Below are 20,006 nucleotides of genomic sequence, written 5' to 3'. Positions count from 1 at the left end.
TCAGACGTTGCGACGACCACAGTGCCAAGACTGCGCAGGGTCGTACTTATTTAGCTTGGAGATAGAGGGTGTTTGGACGGTTACTGAATGAAAAAAACAGCAGGGTAAAGCGAGAGATTAGAGAGAGCTGGCTGGGGATGAATACAGTAGGAAGAACTGAGTGAGAGAAAGAGCAAAGGACGTGGACAAGAAAAAGACAGGAAAAAAAGATCAGAGGGGGGAAAGCAGAGTGGTCCACTTCTGCAATGTTAAAAGCATCGATACTGAAGCCCAAAAAAAAGGCTTTTAAGGTACAGTCTCTTATCTATCTGCCTTTATCTTCCTTTTTTATCCTTTCTTTTCCACTGTTACAACAAAGAGGGAAACATGGATGCAACTCTTTGATGCTGCTAACAGCTTTCAGCATCAAACTATTGACAGGGGATGCCCTGAGCCCTGAAGCACACACACACACACACACACACACACATACACTCATTATTAGGCTCCCTTACCTAAAACTAATGCAGTGCAGTACAACAGCCTCACAATAAATGCTTATAACGTTCAGATTCTGCGAGGTAGTGCTCATATTTTACTTTATTTAGACACCTAAATACTGAAACTCTTCTTTTTTTTATTTTTCTGTGTGTTTGTTGTGCTGTGTGTGGGCATATCATGCAGGGCGTAAACTACATGTCGACTTTTTTTCCCATTAACAGCAGGCCTTGCAAAGAGCCATTCACACTCGAGCCAACAACCGAGCTTTGTGTGTGCAAACCTTCCGCAGAGCCGTGTAAAAGGCATCAGCTGAAAAGCAGCTGAGATGAAAAGCATCCTTTTTTTTTTTTTCTTCAACTCATAAAGAAAAGAGACACAGCTGAGTGAAGAACACTCGCACGTACAAAGAAGCACACAGACACACACACACAAATACACAAAATCTGAATAACTGGTGTAAATGCTCTTTTGCTGCTGCTGGTAGGAGCAGGGAGAGCAGTGTCAAGTTTGTGAAGAATGGATGGATGGAAGGGCTAAAAAGTTGGGATGCGTGGAGTCAGTGAGAGTCAGTCAGAGAGGGGATCGGAGCTGGAGTGGAGATGAAACAAGCATGCATGTTTGTTGTCACGGCATGCTTCTCACAGCAGGCGTCCTAACCTAGATTCTGGCTCTCTCCCACAATAAAAACAGACTTCTATTGTGAACAGACCTAACGCGGTGTGTCTGTTTATTATTATATTAGCACTGTTCCCACCACACAAATGCTTTGACTTCGTCAGCATTAGGTGTTGTGTCCATACATTTAGGCACATACACACAAGAGAGAGTGTGAGCACAGCCATTTGTGTTTATATTGAACCCTAACAAAGCAAATGGACAGTTTTTCCAAATTTCACTTAGAGCCAAATGTATATTTTCTCAGATTTGTTTTAAGTGGACTTGATGAGTTCTGGAAAGCTGTCTGTTGTTGGAGGTGTGTACTCTTGTGTTTGTGTGTGTACCTTCAGAGCCCTTAGCACCACTAGCTGGATCGTCCCTCTTAGGTTGCCCTCCTGTGACATAGAGCGGCGGAGCGTGTCCATGGCCACATGATTAGAGCATCCCAGCAGCGACTCTCCGTTAACTGCTACCAGCTGGTCATTGATACGCAGACGCCCATCCTGCAACACACGCGCACACACAAACACACACACACACCTGCTGTATTAAAACATTGTGTGCATTTTCAGTGTACTGGATTGTAGACCTGTGCATGTTTTACAGTGTAGTCTGCATGTTGATGTCTTTACAAATCATGTAGCTGTGTGCATGTAAGTGTTATTTAATTGATGGCAGGATCCTGAGTGTTGTTACAGTACACTCATGTTTCATCGTGCTATTCTTAGCTCTTTGTACCAATGTAAGCACAAGTGACCGGTGTCCATAATGGGACTAATCGCTGAGCTATTAGTAGAGAGCCACTGGATATACATACACACTCACCTGTAGCCTCAAACCAGCATTAAATCCAGAATACCAAACACCTGACAAACACTAAAGCACGCCCACACCTTTCTCTGACTGTGACAGCAGACAGACTCCTGTCAGACTTCCCTGGTGTGTTGTTTACAGTTCATGTACAGCAGACCTGCTTCCACCCATTCCTGTCTGTCTGTGCACAGATAAACGCTGCACAGGCGTGTGTGTGTGCTTCTGTCTGTCTGCTCTCTATGACATGTCGAGTGTGTCCCGGCGGGTAAGAGGTCAAAGGTTAATAGAACAGGAGCACGCGGCAGAAGAGAAGCAGAGACAGCTGAGGTGGTTACAACACGTCTCATAAATAATAAGCTGTGTTATTTATCATCTTCCACACTGCTTCACTCTGTTCATCGAGGTGAAGTCTCTTTGACTCTCATCTGACACTCTACGGCATCACTCTGGAGAATACTTTGCCTCTTTCCCACAGGAAGTCACGGCGCTGGCTTCAGGGGAAGCTTAAGTTTCTTTCCAAACTCACCAACAACACAGTTTGTCTTCATTATTTTGGGTACGGATGAGAATATTATGTCACCTTATATGCAGCCCCTCCATGTATAATGGATTTGATGAAGATCCCCAGGTCCTCTCCAGTCTCCCTGGACTTGTTTCCTTTGAGGCTGATGCCGAGCCCCGCAGAGCCGCTGTCATTAAGAGGCACCTCGAACATAAGCTGCTCCTTCCCATTCTCAGAGACAAAGCCGGGCACACGGGACCCCTCATCTTTCTGGGAGTGGGAGAGAAGGGTAATGGAGGGAGAAGTGGAGAGACATCGATGAGGAAGAGAGAGGTGGGGTGGGAGTGGGGTGAGGGAGACGAGACAGAGGTCAGCTCATCGGGCTTGAATAGTCTCCAAAAGCTAAACTAAAAGCTTTTCCATTTGAGAGAAACCATCAGAAGGCGCTTTTCAGCTAAATTTCTCTACGAGTGAAAAATTGCAGCCAGAGTCTATTTTCGAAGGAAAAAAAAAAGGGAAAAGAAAAAAGCCATTTGGACCATCTGCTTTTATATACGCATCTTTTTCTTCTCTCAGCGCAGCAATATCAATAAAATGACCTGTGCATTTTCAAGAGGTAATTGGAGAATACGGCAAACACGGAGAGCCAGGGAGACAAAAGTAGTGAGAGCAGAGGGAATATGGAGAGGAGAGAAAGACTGTAAAACAGGCTGAGAAACAAGAACGGAAGACTGACTGCACAGATAAAAATGACTATTATGAACCCAGAGGGACAGTGAAAAACACTACATTACCAATGAAGAGGTACGGCAGTAATGACTAAGTCTGAGACGGAGTGAGAGGGAAAAACACCAGAAACAAAGAAAGCAAGTGGATCCCGACAGATGAGAGAAGCCTGCGATGGCTCAGTGGGAGAGGCAGCACTGTTGCTCTACACATGGATTACACTTTTTCAAGATGTACACGTAAACACCATTTAGCAAAAAACACTGTTTTGCTCCACAAACTGACATAAGCGACGATGTGTGAAAACTTACATTTCAGCAGTAAAAGATGAGTTTAGTCTATGCTTCTAGAACATTTTCTAGTCTCACTATTAGACAAGAAAAGAGTTGATGAGAGAAAAAATGTCACTGTTTCATGAACGTTCAATTCCCCCTTTAAAACATCACTTGTTCATATGACGTCCATGCAAAGCAACTACAGTGAAGTTCAGGTGTGGTTGTGGTAGTGGACGCCGTGGTGTGTGGTCATGATTTAAAGCAGTGATTCCCAACCTTTTTTGAGCCACGGCACATATTTCACATTAGAAAATCACAAGGCACACCACAAAAAGTGTATTCTAGTCTCAATTTACTCAATTTACTTAGTGTGAAAGCTGGGCCTGTTTAGTTGAACACAAAGCTGATATTCTTGCAGGAATTGAAGAAAGACACACACAGGGCCCTCAAGTTTTGAACTGAGCTCAGAGTGAGATTTTGGCAGCGGCGGTGAGGGTTGGGGTGGGGATGGGGGTCTGAGCTCATAAATGACACATAAATCCATCCATCCATCCATTGTCTGTACCCGACTATCCCTTTCCGGGGTTGCGGGGGGGCTGGACCCTATCTCAGCTGTCAACGGGCGAGAGGTGGGGTACACCCTGAGCCGGTCGCCAGCCGATCGCAGGGCAACATACAAGACAACCATTCACTCTCACACTCACACCTAGGGGCAATTTTAGAGTCACCAATTAACCTAATGAGCATGTTTTTGGTCTGTGGGAGGAAGCCAGAGTGCCCGGAGAGAACCCACGCATGCACGGGAAGAACATGCAAACCGAAAACCTTCTTGCTGTGAGGCACACGCACTACCTGCTGCGCCACCGTGCCGCCCCATGTGTTGTGTGTGTGTGTGTGTGCGCGTGCGTGCATGTCTGTGCGTGTGCTGTCTGTAACCCCTGCCCTAAGCCTTAGAGCACCAATCAGGTGATATTGGATAATCTTCCATGGCACACCTGATGGTTTCTCACGGCACACTTGTGTGCTGCGGTACAGTGGTTGGGAAACACTGATTAAAAGGAAAGCACCGAATATTGTGTGCTGCATTGGGATCATTGTGAGACCGGGCTGTGTATCATCCAGAGGTGTTTCTTAATGAATATTCAGTATTGGATGACATGTTTCAAGTGAAAAAAAAAACAAACATTATCAGACAAAGGAAAAGTGTATAAACACTGAGTGTGAAGGTTAAAGATGAACTTTGTGTTTGCTGCTTGTGCACGACTGTTTGTGAATATATTTGCTATGTTTAAGTTGTCACTTTTCAGTTTTCAGACAGTTTTCCCGTCTTTGTGTGTGTAATCATGTGCACTGCTGCGTGTGTGTGAAATCCATGAATAATTGTGCGTACTTACTGTATAGTAGAAAGTCCACGTCTGCGTGCATGTGCCAAGTTTCAGTCTGCATGTGCCTGTATGTATATGCATGAATTCAGTCTGAACGTGTGTTTCACAAAGAATGTGTGTGCGTGTGTGTGGGAGAGAGGGTATGTGTGCGATTGCGTGGGTCAGCAGTGTCAGGTTTAGACAGTGTTTGTCTGTGGGGATTGTAGGTTTAACAGCGTTAAGCCAACACAAAGTCCTCTACTCTGCAGAAAACTGTTTTCCCTGCTGGAAAAACTCCCCCATCGGACTGACTGTCCAGACCTGATAGGAAGCTTCACGACCTTGGAAAGAACTTCAAAACACCCAGAAGAGAAATGTTAGCTACTTTCTGCACATAATTACACAGAGAATTTATTAGTCTCTCAGAATCTGTCCAAAGTAATGTTCATGATTTGGCAACTTTTCAGTTTTTCAGCCACCTCTACATGCTTTATTTATCCAAATGAATTCTCCCTGTTTTTTAATTTATGATTTCTTTCTCTTGCGCTCAGCACGGGACAGAACCAATGCCAGATTGAATTTAGAGCGGAGGATGGGTGTTGTTATACTGCAGAGAAGTTTGAAGCAGCAGTTCTCAGCTTGGGGGTCAGGACCACCCACAGGGCCGCGAGATGTTTTATGGAATCTGACAAAAACATGCAAATGTATGTAAAGTTGTTTATCCGGGTGATGAATTCAATTTCCCTGTAAAACAATGAATAACCACGGCCTCCGGGCTTCCTCCGGTCCTTTACCCGACAAACAAACAGCCCGCAAGGAACTTAAAAGAAATCATCATTTGGTGTCAAACCTGACTGTTCTGTGGGTTTTTACAACCACGTGGATGACGACAGAAAGTGCACCTATTCTGTGGCTGAGCTAAGAAAAACCACAGAATTAGACAAGGCCTCTCTCTTTCATTATCTGGAATTGCTTTAAACACACACACAGGAGTGGACAAGGCCACGAACAAATCATAAGTGCACGCTGCAATTTCATGGAACATTTCTATTATCTCAGCCTCACTGCTATGATAGGTGGTCATATCTGTGTGTAATACTGAAATAATCAACAGTGGCGCGCACTCACGTCTGTGTTTCCTGCTTGCTGCTATTAAAAGGTGTTTGTATCTTTGCTACACCAAGTCTATCAAATCCATGCAGTTGTAGAAAAAGCTGTTTGCATGGACGAATCTGCGCACGCCGGTCGTTTAACATTTAAATGGGTTTGCCACAATGATGGATCAACAGGAGGACACGCTATTAAAACGACAGCTCAGTGTCTGTTGCCTTGTGTGAATGGGTGTGTGTGTGCTGTTTTATTAAACCGAGCCAGAGAAACGTGTGTGGGAGAAAGATAGAAAGACGCATTATGCTGAAATGAGCTCTGTGCAGTAAACTAAAACATGCAAACACAGATGAAAAAAGTTGCCCAAATTCAGCCCTACAGGCCGAGATGAGCTGTAAGGCAGAGAGGAAAAATAGATAAAATGAGTGAGAAGATCAGAAGAACGATGATCATAACTTCACTTATTAGCTGTGTGATTAATGCGAGGGGATTACTTTAATGCTGCACTGCTACATGCTTTACTGCCACTCTATCATACTGTATGTGTATTTGTGTTTAAGGACACCTGCTTTCAGCAACATGGCCTTTTAATGAGAGCAGCTTGTAGATGCCCTTCTGCCCCGCCACGCTGAGAAACTGTGTGAGTTTAAGTGTGTGTGCGCGCATGCCTGCGTGTGTGGAAAGCCCCATGCCGTGGAAATGACTGCCCAAGGATCCATTTTACAAGGCCAAACAACAGTACCCGATGCATTTAAATGCGGCGATAGGTGTGATAACGCACACGGAGGCGCACAAATGGCCGAGCTCGGTACATTATGGGTTATGCTTTGACTTATGAAAATAACCATCCCATCACTGAGCACTCAGGATGGAGCCCTGTTGTCTAATCCCCTACCCCATCTTCTCCCACTATGCCCTAATGGTCACGCTAAAGGCTGCAGTGGGAGCCCCTCAGACGCATTCACAAAGCTACAGAGAGAGAAAAAGGATGAGGAGACGCATAAAAAAGAAAGCAAGAGAAACAAAGACAGATGTCAACCACAGATAACACAAGAAAAAAAAACCTTTTCTCCATCTCTTATTCACTTAGTGTTTCTAAATGCAGCACTTGAAGCATGTCAGTACATGATTAAGTTTCATGTACTTGTGGGATTCTTGAAATTTTTGTATCTTTATGGTTAAATGAACGTAACCTAATGTAAAATGTTGTAAGATAAGCAACACAGTGTCTGCATCTACGGGACAGAAAGTGCTTTTTTCTTGGATAAAAGGAATTAGTTTAGATGATTAGATGTCCGTGAGGATGCTGTCAGATACAGATACAGCACTGCATAGTCTGACGTGTTGATGTCTACAATGCTTTGGAGTTGAGGTACAACACTAACGTCGTCAGGGCACAATCTCCTGGTGCTGCATGTTAGAGGTCTGTGCACGCAGGGCAAGCCAGCCTGCAGGTCTTGTGGAACCCACAGCAGATGTTGGCGGCACAGGGTTTGTTTTCCAAGGCTACAAGCGGTCACGGGCGGTCACGCTGTAATATGGGGTCATGGTGCGCGCTGGGCAGCCTTCTGTTCATGTGCCGCAGCTCCCCACATGAACACCGAGTTGCTTCTTGGCAACAGTTTGGAAATCATAGCTGTTGGTTTTCTACGTGTTGAAACATTGAAGGGACGTCCGCCTGGACTCAGAAATTATTTGATGAAACTTGATTGTTGCTGGTGAGTGGGTGTGATAACAATGGGCTTTCAGAGCAAAAGCAGAAATGTCTGAAAGGGTACGTGACTGTTCCACAAAACGCAGAAGCAAGAGGGTGCAGTCTCCAAAAATCTAGGCTTGTGCAGATATCTGAAATAAAAATTGTTCTGTCTTTGTGGGCTGAAAGAGGAAGTGTTACACTGTTTAACAATTAGCCTGAAATCCTGAGTGTATACCAACAGTGTTTTAACTGATGTGGGATTTTATTTCTATCCACACAGTCACGGCAGCTTCAGCACTGTGTTGCACCAACTATTCAAACGTGTTTGGACATCGTTTCTGACTTAGGACACAGCTCCAGTGCAGTCATGAGTTAGAGCTTACAGCTCACATGTAGGCCTTAGCAGTGCTATAGCGGTGGGCATGAAGCATTATTTTGATAGGTGGGATAACTTGGAGGATGAGGAGGAGCGAATTATACCGTTTTGTGTCTGCAATGAGTTCTCCATGACAGTACACAAACTACTCCTGTAACAGCAAGCAAACTAATGTCAATGTGGCATTACACAATATTATAGGCTAGCAAAGAAGTTACCTTTTCTAAACTAAATCTGACATTGGACAGTAATGTTATAGTGTTGGCAGGCAAAAATATACAGTTGGATAACTTCAGACAGGTTCTGTGAGTGGAATGTGTTTCCTTTGGACAGAGCTAGGCTAGCTGTTCCCCCCATTTCCATTCTTTCTGCTAAGCTAAGATAGTCAGCTAAAAACAGTAGCTTCGTATTTAGCTTCTTCTTCCAGACTCTTCCCATCTGACTCTTGGTGAGAAATTAAAAAAAAAAAAAAGAGTATTTTCCAAAATGTCAAACATTTACTTTAAACTGAAACTCATTTTAAGAGCTTCCTCCACAACCATTTTCTGTTACTCCCAACAAAACACAGGTTTTGTTGGTAAGAATGAGAGCTAAGTCCTGCTATGACAATACCGACACTGATCCTCAGTGGCTTTAACTCACGACTGACATGCATGCGTGTTTGTGACACTTGTGTGCTGAGGGCGTTAAGACACAGCAGCGACTTTAGATGATGGGCTGACGAAAGAGCTGAAAATCCTTCGATAAACAGCGGAGAGATGTGAGATGAGACAGAGCCAGAGAGAGAGAAGAGAGACATGATACCCTTCTCGGCTGCTCTCCACTGGGATGATGGCAGCTCCTGCAGAGACGCCAAGCTGCCAGGGAGTTTGAGTTGGTGTGTGTGTGTGTGTGCGTGTGTGTCTGTATACACAGGTCTCCGAGGGTGTAACAGATGGGGGATCTACTGTAGTGATTCTGTGAGGTCACATTGGTGACGATATCAGAGATGTAACACACATGCACACAAACAGAACTAGACAACAGCGAGCACGCACGCACGCACGCACGCACGCAAACACCACACTGCTGCAGTGATGGATGAGGGATAATCAGAATGAGGAAAACTGTTCAATAAAGTTGTTTTGTTTTGAATGTGCTCTGTCACCAGCTGCCAACTGTTTACTGATTTAAGACGTCAGTGTGTGTGTGAGGAGCATCTGGCACTAAGAAGGAGAGGAAAAGGACAGAAGACTGTCTCGCTGCTCATCACATACTGGATGCTAAACGCTACACAAATAGCTCGATGGAATCACACTTAAACCTTTCATTCAATTCTCTGTATTAGTAATCAGAGCGTGTTTATGAATGGTTTATATTCATATCCTCATCCATTGTGTTAGGCTGCACTACATTACCTTGGTATTATCTATCATTTGTGTTTAAGGCCAGGTAGACTGTGGTGAATATAACGGCAGAAATTCTGCTATGCTCTCATTCAGTTTTGAGTTTATTCCTGTGTTTTGCTAAACCATAGACCAAATCCGACTTAAAGCCTCCGTGTGCAGAGGGATGCATGTGCAGAGTGCGACACATTAGGGCTGTTTTCACATTTATCTGCTGAAGGGGCAACGTTTCTCTGCGCCGTTCTCAGTTTAAGACGTGTACGCACAAGCATGGGTTTGTAACCAGTCTGCGAATTAATTGTGATCTACTAGCTTGACGTGGAAACTGAAAGCCTCCTGCACACATGGACGCTTCAGTGAAGAGGGATACGTCTTGTATCCAGCAGGTAAAGCTGAAATGCTATAAAAAATAAATTTTATAAATGAAATGTTAACATTTTGACTTCAAAAACAGAGGTGTGTGTGTGCATTTGAACCTTATTTACATGATGAATTCTTTACACTTGTTGAGTCTGCACTAAACTGTGTGATCTGTCTTTAATGATTCTCTTTGTCATTAAATTTCCATGTTGTGATATTCAACAGAACCCACTTACAAATGAAAGCAAAGCACCTTTTCTTTTCTTTTCTTTTCTTTTCTTTTCTCGAGGTGCTGGACAGAAAACTTTTAAGAGGCACTGAGCAGATTGGCATATAGACTGAAGGGGGGGTAAACAAGGAAGTTGTCAGTGACATGCAAGACGAATTAGACTCCAGGGAAGAACAAGAGAACTGGAGGGAGAACGAGAGGCGTGAAATGTCTGGAAGCAGAAAAGAGCATCTTTGTTTCAAACATTAGTTTCAAGGCACTCGCCAACTCAGCAGGCGTATGCTAGCTTGCGTGTGAAGAAAATGACTGAAATTTATGTTGTATGTGCGAGTGATTGTATGTGAGCACGAAATGCCTTCACAGAGGGCCAGCACAGCAGGTGGATGTATACTTGTTATATTGTGGAATTTGTATGAATAGGACTGTAAGTCACAGAAAAAGTGACTTTAAGGAAGTGTGCTCGTGTGTGTAGAGGTGGTGTAATGCCTTTGTTCTACAGCGAGCACACACATTAGCAGACAGCACCAGATGGTGGGCTAAAATGAGACAACGGAAGAGGGGGAGGAGAAGATAGACAAGATCCTTCCATCATTTCATCATCATCCTTCTTCTGTTTCCTCTCCGTTAACACAAACAAGCTGGCACAAACCTTCACGTCAAATCATTAACAAAACAAAACAAAAAAGACATTCTCAGAAACTCTCGCCATATCGCTGTTGAAAGTCTGCTGGAACGCAGCTTGGAAATGCTGGAGCTGTGTTTTTTATTAAGACAACAATGTTAAACTCATAAAAAAAATCTCGAGAAATGACCCCCACAGCCATTCCCATCTGCACCCTCACTGCAAACAAAAAACTAAACAAAAAAACTTCAAGATGGCACAACCTGTTCTTTCTGCTTTGGCGGTGGAACAACGCAGCTCCTTGTACTTAAGAAAACTCTTTCGGTTTTCAACAAATGATGGGAAATGGAGATGTGCAATTTGTTCTTTACAAAGAAAGAATGACAAGACATAAGGCTTTTGACTTGAGAGGTGTATCGGTATAGATTTATTTTAGTTTGGGTTCAAGATTTGAAATAAATTCAAGTCATCATGGAGGCTAATCTCACTGAGACGTTTTAAAGCAAAATAAGAGCAAAGGTGCACAGCACACTTCCACATAATGTGAAGTGGTTGTGATGAAGGTCAGTACAAAATCTGAGGTTGTAATATTTTGCTAGAAAATACTAACTGACCACTTCTGGTTCCTCTTGTGATGTTCCTGCGCAGGTGATGGACTTAAAATACACGGGGGTCTTGTTCACAAAGCAAGGAGAAGTGCGAGTTATAGATATGCTTTAAGAGAAAATCCAAACCTGTCTGCACAGATTAGTTCACTGCAGCAGGGAGAGATCTAAACAACAGAACTGGCACGGCCGTGTTGAAGTTTGTGGGAATGTTTTTCATGTGAAACAGACACAGAGAAACTTGGAAACCATGGCTGTTAGTGAGGTGTCATAATACTACGAGGCTTATGCTTGATTTTGAGGTGTGAAAATACACACATGGGGTGAAATTTATTGCTTCTACGCTCTCCCTGTTTTGAATATTGTCCATTTGCACTGTTGACCAAAAAATATATGTATTTAAAAACCACTATAAGGCCTTAAGGTTTGGTTTAGTTTTGGAAACGAAAACTACTTGGATAAGGGAAAAAGACTGTGGTCATGGCTAAAAGAAGACTTTTCCTTGGACTGTTTTCAACTGAGCATTTGTCAAAAAGGATTAGCGAATTTTTGTTTGCCAGAAGAGTTGAGCAAAGGGAACAAAGGAGCAAAACTCTCACCACTAATACAGCTGATAATGGATGACTACCACCGTCCTGAAATCCCCCCTCCCACAGTGCGTATGTGGGAAGGGGGATTTCAGGACACACTCATAGGTGAATGCGTAACTAATGAAATGCATTAATATGAGTCATGTTGCTCCTCTGAGGGCCTCAGCTCAAGTTCCTCCTCCTCTCTCGTGCTATTGGCTGGTGAATCTGTGACCTTGCAGCCAGTCACAGTCCATGTGGGGTTTTTACTGTGTGAAGGCTGAGGAGGTGCGGCCTCTGGGCCACTTCTGCTACCTGTTCACAGTGTTTGTGTATTGTGAGCTCTGTATCTCGTGTTGATTGGGAGTTCTGCACAGGGCTGGTTTGTTTGTTATTTTGGTCAGAAAACCTGATATTTAATCATCCACATCTGGCAATAAAAGACTGAAATACTAAACAAATAGACTACCCGTATTCACCATCAAGTTTTACGTGACTCCTCTCTCACCTAGAACAACTTGGGTTTGTACCACACTATAACACATGTAAAGATGTCGACTGAGGAGCGTGTTCAGAGCTGCACTGTGCACAACTGCAAATGCATTTGTTCTTGAAAACTGTTGTGACTGCTGAACAAACACCATCAGCTGGTAATTAGACAGAGATGACTTCTGCTGGGGTGTACTGACAGTCAGGAAGAGAGGGTAAGGGCAAGAGAGGGAGACTCAGGCGGGAGAGAAAAGTGTTCGTGAAATACTGTACGTAGAAAAACAACTATGAAAGACAACACTTATAAGCCTTGACTCACGCACACACACATCAAACTCACGCAAGACATTCCCCATCCCATCCCTTTCAACCTCAAGTGAACTGTAGTGGTGAATATTTAATTCTCCGTCATCAAAACCCCCCAAAGCCAGAGTGGATTCCTTGTTCCATTTCCCGTTTGCAGGACCACAGCCTCCTCAGTTTTAATCCTATCCACACACACACACACACACACACACACACACACACACACACACACACACACACACACACACACACACACACACACACACACACACACACACACACACACACACACACACACACACAGATCATCTACTGAGAATGATGTATTCAAGCTGAGCTAAGCGTGCGTTTGAGAAACTGCAGTCTGCTCATGTAATTCATCAGTTTTTGCACTAAACTGCGATGAAGAGTCAAACCATCCATTTTTCATACTCATTCTTCACTTCAGGGTGATGGGCTGCAGCCTCATCAGTCTGCCTTCAGACCAATACATCTTGATACATCTTCCCACCACATCTGCTCTACTCTGCCCATTTTAATCCAGCAACAACAGCAGAAACGGCGATTCGCACATTTAAAGAGCGTACTGGGATCCCCAACACCTCTTTACCAGCAGCATCACTGCTGTTAACAAAGCAGTAAAGAAAGCCCAAAAAGATCTTTCTGACACGCTCCTTGGGTCTGTAAACATCAGCGCCAGGAGAAACAAACTTCTGGCTGAATATATTACATTCATGAGCACGTGCAATAAGTGACAGAAACACAGATCAGCTCAGAATGAATCTGGCATTATATCAGCAGAGAAAGGTCATGATGATGAGGTTTTCTTGCAAGAAAAACCCACCAATAAGCCTGTCTTTGCATTCAGGCCATAGCTCTGCATTTGCTGCACATCTGCAGTAAAACAGACATTTTCTTTCATTGTCATTTTTACTTGTACTTTCTCCTTTGCCTTTGTCCAATATGAACATTTTACTTTAATGAGAGCTAAATACCAGTGTCCGCTTTTTAAAAATATAGTACAACAGGAAGAATCAGCTTTTCAAGTTGGTCTGAGTTCACAAAGAGCAGGAACATGCAGTAGATATGAACAATACACAACACATTTCAGTATACACACACACCGACCGTACACAATTGCAGGCACACAGCCATAAACGCACGCAGACACCAGCAGTGTCCTTGAATCGCTGGTTGGTTTAAGCGGCCCTCCAAACAGACAGAGACAATTCAGAGAACAAAACTGTGCCTATGGGAGACATTTCGGTGCGTACTTTTCTATGCAGGAGGACAATGCTCTGACATTTCTTTTCTTGCCGTGAACAAGTGAGCACGACTGGGTGAGCGTGTGCATGAATAATACTGGACCAAAGTGAGATCAGTTTCCTGACTGGGTGAGTGATATTTTGGTCTGGTACCCATGTGGTCGAGCTGTGCGGCAGCTGGCTAAAAGTTAAACTGTTGTAGCAAAGTTGGCAAAAGATAAAACCTACAAAATTACTGTGCAACTGAAAAAAGTCATCAGGGTAAAATGAACACACACATGACATGTTTGGTTTGGTAGAAATGAACCCTGCCCCCTCCGCTGTTCAGTGTGGCTCATCTGCACTTGTGAAGTCAAAATCTGATGTGGACGAAGCATCCTGACCGAGACCGTCTGAAAGGGATTCAACTCCAAGAGAGCTCTGGTTCGGCTCGTTTGTTGCCTGAATGTAGCAATCTTAATATTTTGTGATATATAATACTTTTGTAACCATGGAGCTTGAACACCCACCTTCCCTGGTCAATAAGTCGATTGACAGCAGTTAAACGGTGATTTGTTGTGCTTGTAGTAGTTTGCCTGCAGGTTTAGAAAAGTTTAATGTTTTCCCCAGTTTACAGCAACAACCCATCTGGGGAGCTACGACACATCATGATGGACTGAGGGCTGCTACAGCAGCAGTGTACTTGGAGTGAATGCACAACAGTGTGATCAGTGGGGATGTTCAGCCACACTTGGTCAGCACATTAAGACGCCTGCCATGGAGTTCAGACATGCGCACATGGACACACTGTGGACTAGATACAACACTCACAAACGATCCCAAACGTTAACACTGCTACACTCCGACACACTGCTCCTTTTCCTGTCTGCAGACACAGAATTTCCTATGGGGCTTGGGGTCTCATGCACATGTGTGTGTGTGTGTGTGTGTGTGTGTGTGTGTGTGTGTGTGTGTGTGTGTGTGTGTGTGTGTGGAACTTCCTGGCAGCCGTTGAGGAAACATCAGTCGATAAGAGCGGAAAGAGACACAAAGGGAAAAGACACACAAAAGGCAGCATAAAAAGGACAAAATACAGAGAGGTGGAAAAAAGACATGAATGATGGGTGGAGGGGAGACCGGAGGAAATTGGGCCAAATGAAAAATGGAGGTCTTATAATATTATAAGAAGGTAAGAAAAGTAAGCAACCACGTCAGGTCATTAGCTTCAGCACGACTGCATATTAAACTGGTTTTAAGGATATTTACTGCTTTTTTCTTCTGTTTTGCCAGCTTTAAAGACGAAACATAAAATGTACTTACACTGTTAAAAACCTGCAATGATTTGGCAACGATATAATAAATCTTGTGAAAACATAACATTTCAGGGAAAAGAGTGGAAGCAGATGGGCAGGAAGAAAACATTTCTGTAAGGAAAATGAACTGAAGAGTAAACAGCGAAAGGTTAAGACACATGAAATACGAATAAGAAGAACTTTAGAAAAAAATATATAATTACCGTCCGTAGTTGGAAAACATATTAGGAGAGCTATAATTAACATCAGTGCATGCAGAGCAGTTGATCATGCAGAGTCAGAATGAAGGAAAAAGAAATGGGAAAATAGAGCAAAGATGAATAAAATAAGTGTTTATTAATCAAAACTGTTGAAATTCATCAGAAACAATGTGGCAGGGAAAGAGTGGCACAAAATATGACCAAGATCAGTAAAAATCTTCACAATGGGCTCATTGATTCAGAATATCCTGATAGAAAACACTGCAGCATTTTATGGTTTCTTGGAGGTTTAAAGGGTGAACATCACTGGACAAGAAAGTGTATCATCTTAAGATGATTCAGGAAAACACCCTCAAAGACATTTGGGGTTCATGTCTATAAAAAGAAGCTTTCCTATAGGCTGCTGAGCTGTGCATCTTCCAGGCAAGCCTGTTGATTGGACCAAAGATTGCAAAATTAGAGGAAGCTGAAATTTGAAGACAAAAACTGGCGACGTGGTTGTGTCCCCCCCTGTTTTTCGAGAGAATCCATAATTCTCATAACTGGCCACTGACCTGCAAACCAACCAGACAATCATCTTACACTGGCTGTCAAAATAAAGCACTGTGATTGGTTCTTACCATCTCTCGGGGAAGGAACATGTCTTCCTGCCGCAGAACCACGAGACACACACTCTCTCCCTGGCGCGTGCTGCGCAGCATACACACCAACTCCTCTTGGCCCACCCCTGTGATGTCCACACCGTTAACCTACACACAAACACACACACAAACACCAGGTCAAAACACCAACATTATCACTATTCCTCATCTCACTACACTCAACCTCTCCTCCTTATTTCTGATCAAAGCCTCACGTCTCTTGTAGGCATGCCACAGATGTCCTTTGTTAAATGACTGCATGAGCCGGCTGCCTTGTACCTCCAGTATGCGGTCTCCAGACTGCAGGCGTCCATCTTTGACAGCGGCTCCGCGTGACAGAATGTTTTTGACAAGAATGGGCCCGGGACCATGGACTGAAGAGTCTCTGGTTACCACGGTAAAACCAAGACCCTCTGAACCTAAAGACACATGCACAGATACAGAAACACACCAAGACATGTGAGGTGAGGTACAATATGCAAGCATAAGTCACACTCCTCGGACTATCTTAGCACACAAATATCCTGGATAGCTGTTTACACCCTGCATCTATATTTGTCTTCCTCTGGCTTTAGGAATAACATCTTCCTATCCTCACACACACACAAACACCTTTAACTACTTCTGAGAACTTCAACACAGTGTTGTTGACTCAGCTCCTGACTACATATTGTAAATGTGATAAATCAGAGATTGTGTGTGCGTGTGTGTGTCACTTTAAACCCTTTAGCTATAGCTGTTGCTACAGTATCTGCAGGTGGAGGTTTTAAAAATGGGTTCAGGTGTGGGGCAGAGACGAGGAAAAGAAAATGAGGGAGAGACGAGGAAAAGGTAAAAGAGGAATGAGTGTAACGCAGCGGAAACAAAGAGTGAATGTTCTGGAAAGAGAAGTGATGAAGATTAAAATAGTAATCAGCCAAAAACACGTGCAGACAGAAACGTGTGAGAGTGCGCATAAACACACATGCATGAACAAAATGAGAGCACACACAGGCAGAGAGACCAGTTGTGTGTTTTATAGACTTCATTTAGTCTGGTCTCTTTAGCAGAGCCAAGTCAGCAGTTTGGTCCAGTATGAATTCATATCAGCAGAAATGAACAGATCAATAAAGACTTAATAGACCCTGAAGAGGGGGAATCAGGAAGATGGAGAGAGGAAGGGTGAGAGGAAGGAGAGTCAGCCAGGGAACAGAGAAAGGAAGCTTTATAAAAATAAGCACAATGCAGGGCGAACAGCGGGAGAAATAAAGCAGGTCAATTCCATACATTCAGAAGATGGAGAGAAATAAAGAGGGTTAATAATGTGCACTCAGAAAATTACACTGTGAAAGAAAAGCGTAGCATGCTGAAAAATACTGAGGTAAAAAGAACAGATGTGACGTTTTTTAAGGTCGACCTGAATCTGTAAGAGAGCTGCTCTGATACACAAACAACATGTCAATTTATAGCATTAACATTATGGAGGGGCATTTCTCACCCTATAGACAATCAACTTTTGAATATGTAAGTGATGGAGATTAACTATTCTAAAGGAAAATTGCATCAAAAGATCAAATATAAGAGAAGTGACAGTCTTCTGAAATATTCCCACTCATCAGTAAAGTACACTAAGTACACTGCCGACCTGAGGCCTCTCTGAAAAGACGCCTGACTCTGCGTGGGTGAGGCTCTGATCTGCAGCCACCAGTTCCTCACCTTTCTTCAGATCGATCCTCAGTCTCCGTCCTCCTCTCTTATTGGCCACCAAGTTGGAGAGGGCAGGACTTTTCTTGAGGAGGGGGCTCTCACTCCTCCCCTTGGGTGTCTGGGTGGAGAATATAGAGCATTTTACAGCATTAAAAAGTACAGCTATAGGAGAAGATGTCCACAGCAGCTGAACATTTTAAACGCCCCATTTACACATTTGAATTGCCCCATTTTGTCACACCTGCATAATTTCTAAACCCTCTGGACTTCAGTTAGTTCATTAGCTGCTGATTTGAGCCATTTTACACTCAAAAACTTTCAATGAGTTGATATTTGACAACCTAAAAGTTGGTGAAACTTGGCTCCAGGATTTGTATCACAGAATCAAAGATGAACAGTTGGTTTATTTGGACTCTTTAAAAAAAAAAAAAAAAAAGAACGAAATAAGATGATAATCAGCTGTTGCTAAGTAACTGTTGCCTCTCTGCCAGCTGTTTTTCAAATGTCAGCCATGTCGCCATGGTGATGTTGACGACACAATTACATGTGTTTGAAAAAGGAAAGACCTCAGAGCTCTGGGAACGAAGTGCGAGCCAAGTTAAAACAGTATGTACGAACTGAAGATGTCCTCACAGATCCAAAGCTATGAAAGAGGCATTAAGTGAAAATAGTGTAGAAAGACTGAGAGTAATTGCCATGAGAAAAATTAGGTCTTAAAACATAAAATCACGACATTCGAAAGCTTTAAAGCATTTAAAATTTTACCATGTTGGAAGGAGACGGCTCGGGGAGGCATGACAGCTTGTATGTTCTCTAAGAAAGCTCCATCAGTTTCTTGATGACGCAAATGAATGTTGTAAATTTTAAGTGCTTTTATAAGTAATTTATACTAAATAGAAGTTCTTAGAGTCAAGATGTGCCTGGTGTCAAAGGTCGACTTACGCTAACAGCAGCTTCCACAGTGGCAGCTTCCTCTGCCAATCGCGTGGCTGGATTCTCACAGGGCTTAAACACGGGTTTGGCTTTGACGGGTGGAGGAGGCTCTTTGGTTTTGGCAATTCGGGGGCTGCCGTCGGAACCGGCGCCATTGCCAAACAGCTGACCAATCAGACTCCTCTCATAGCGATCTTTGTTGGAGGAGGGAACTACTTCCAGGCGGACAATGGGGGAACGCATTGCCTGACGGAACACTTCCTGAGATCTGAGAGAAGAGAAGAAGAGAGAGGGGTGAGTGATTGGTGCAGAGGAAGAGAGGGAAGAGTTTTAGGTAAAGTATGTCTACATATGGCAAGCATTTACCAGTAAAGCTAATTATGCCGTTAATCACAATTACATACAGTGTGTTGCTATCAATCTCTGACAACCAGATTCATTATTAAAGGATATATAACTCAATTAGGAGAAAACTTATAATACAGGATACATGGTCTAAACCTGATCACAAGTGATAAATCAAAAGAGTTCCAACTGATTGATTATAAATCCAGTGGAAGACTGTCAAAACTTGTAATAGGGAATAGCATGTCCCAGGCTCATACATCTTTACTAAACTGATTTTAAGTGCCTATCAATTCCAAGACTGATGAGTATAGCTGTAGCTGACAATTGTTTTCATTGGTAATTATTCTTTCCATGTGTCCAACTGATTACCTAGCTTCTTAAATGTCAGAAGTAATGAAAAAGCCCATATTTCCATTTTAAAGTTACAATGCCAGGGAAAAGTAGCAGATCTTCCAGTTTGAGAGGCTATCATTCAGTATCATCTGAGGGGCATTATATTGTATATTACCATTATAATAAACTGTATACTTCTATCTATTCCTGTCTGTTTTCCCATTTGTCAGCGGTCACTCCTGGTTCACTGTCTCTGCTGCTGTTTGTTAATCGTCATAAAGTGAAGGCAGGACAGAGCAGGAGATGCAGCACAGAAGCACGACACCTGTTACCGTAGGCCATTATAATCTCATGATCTATAAAAGAGACAATTTTGCAGAGAATTAGTTTCTATCAGATTATACTAAGTAAATTAGTGGGACCATTGTGTCAGAGGCGATTGGTGCACACCATCATTCACCTCAGATAACTGACAGAGGAAATCCTGTTTATTTAAATTTTATTGGATTACACTCCTATTATTTCCAGCCTAGTTATTAGATGTACAAAGATTACAGCGTTTCTGTAACTAGAGACTATGTTTAGTACGTGATGTATGAAGGATATGCATGTTTAAATATATTAGATATGCAATATTAATGCTTTCGAATTCTATGATAATATAAGAGGAAGACTTTAAAACATAGCACTGTTGGTAAAATGGCTCTGTAGGAAGGTTTCGTCTTCATCAACAAAGGAAATCGGCTG

At 43.0% G+C, this 20,006-nt stretch overlaps 1 protein-coding gene across 3 annotated transcripts in view; it reads right to left on the bottom strand.

Moving 5' to 3' along the window:
• The window catches only part of pard3bb (par-3 family cell polarity regulator beta b), a 189,134-nt gene that overhangs the window by 105,060 nt on the left and 64,068 nt on the right, over positions 1–20,006 (bottom strand). For all 3 annotated transcript variants that reach the window (XM_070976180.1, XM_070976177.1, XM_070976179.1), the window contains exons 8-13: positions 18,588–18,846; positions 17,655–17,763; positions 16,239–16,378; positions 15,939–16,067; positions 2,531–2,722; positions 1,482–1,640 (exon numbers count right to left, since the gene is read on the bottom strand). In XM_070976180.1, the coding sequence (XP_070832281.1) occupies positions 1,482–1,640; positions 2,531–2,722; positions 15,939–16,067; positions 16,239–16,378; positions 17,655–17,763; positions 18,588–18,846 (988 nt within the window). The remainder of the gene's footprint in view (positions 1–1,481; positions 1,641–2,530; positions 2,723–15,938; positions 16,068–16,238; positions 16,379–17,654; positions 17,764–18,587; positions 18,847–20,006) is intronic.

The sequence above is a fragment of the Chaetodon trifascialis genome, chromosome 12 (genome assembly GCF_039877785.1).
Source record: "Chaetodon trifascialis isolate fChaTrf1 chromosome 12, fChaTrf1.hap1, whole genome shotgun sequence".
NCBI lineage: Eukaryota > Metazoa > Chordata > Actinopteri > Chaetodontiformes > Chaetodontidae > Chaetodon > Chaetodon trifascialis.
The sequence above is the reverse complement of the archived record's forward strand: the minus strand, read 5'-3'. Positions and strand labels throughout refer to the sequence as shown.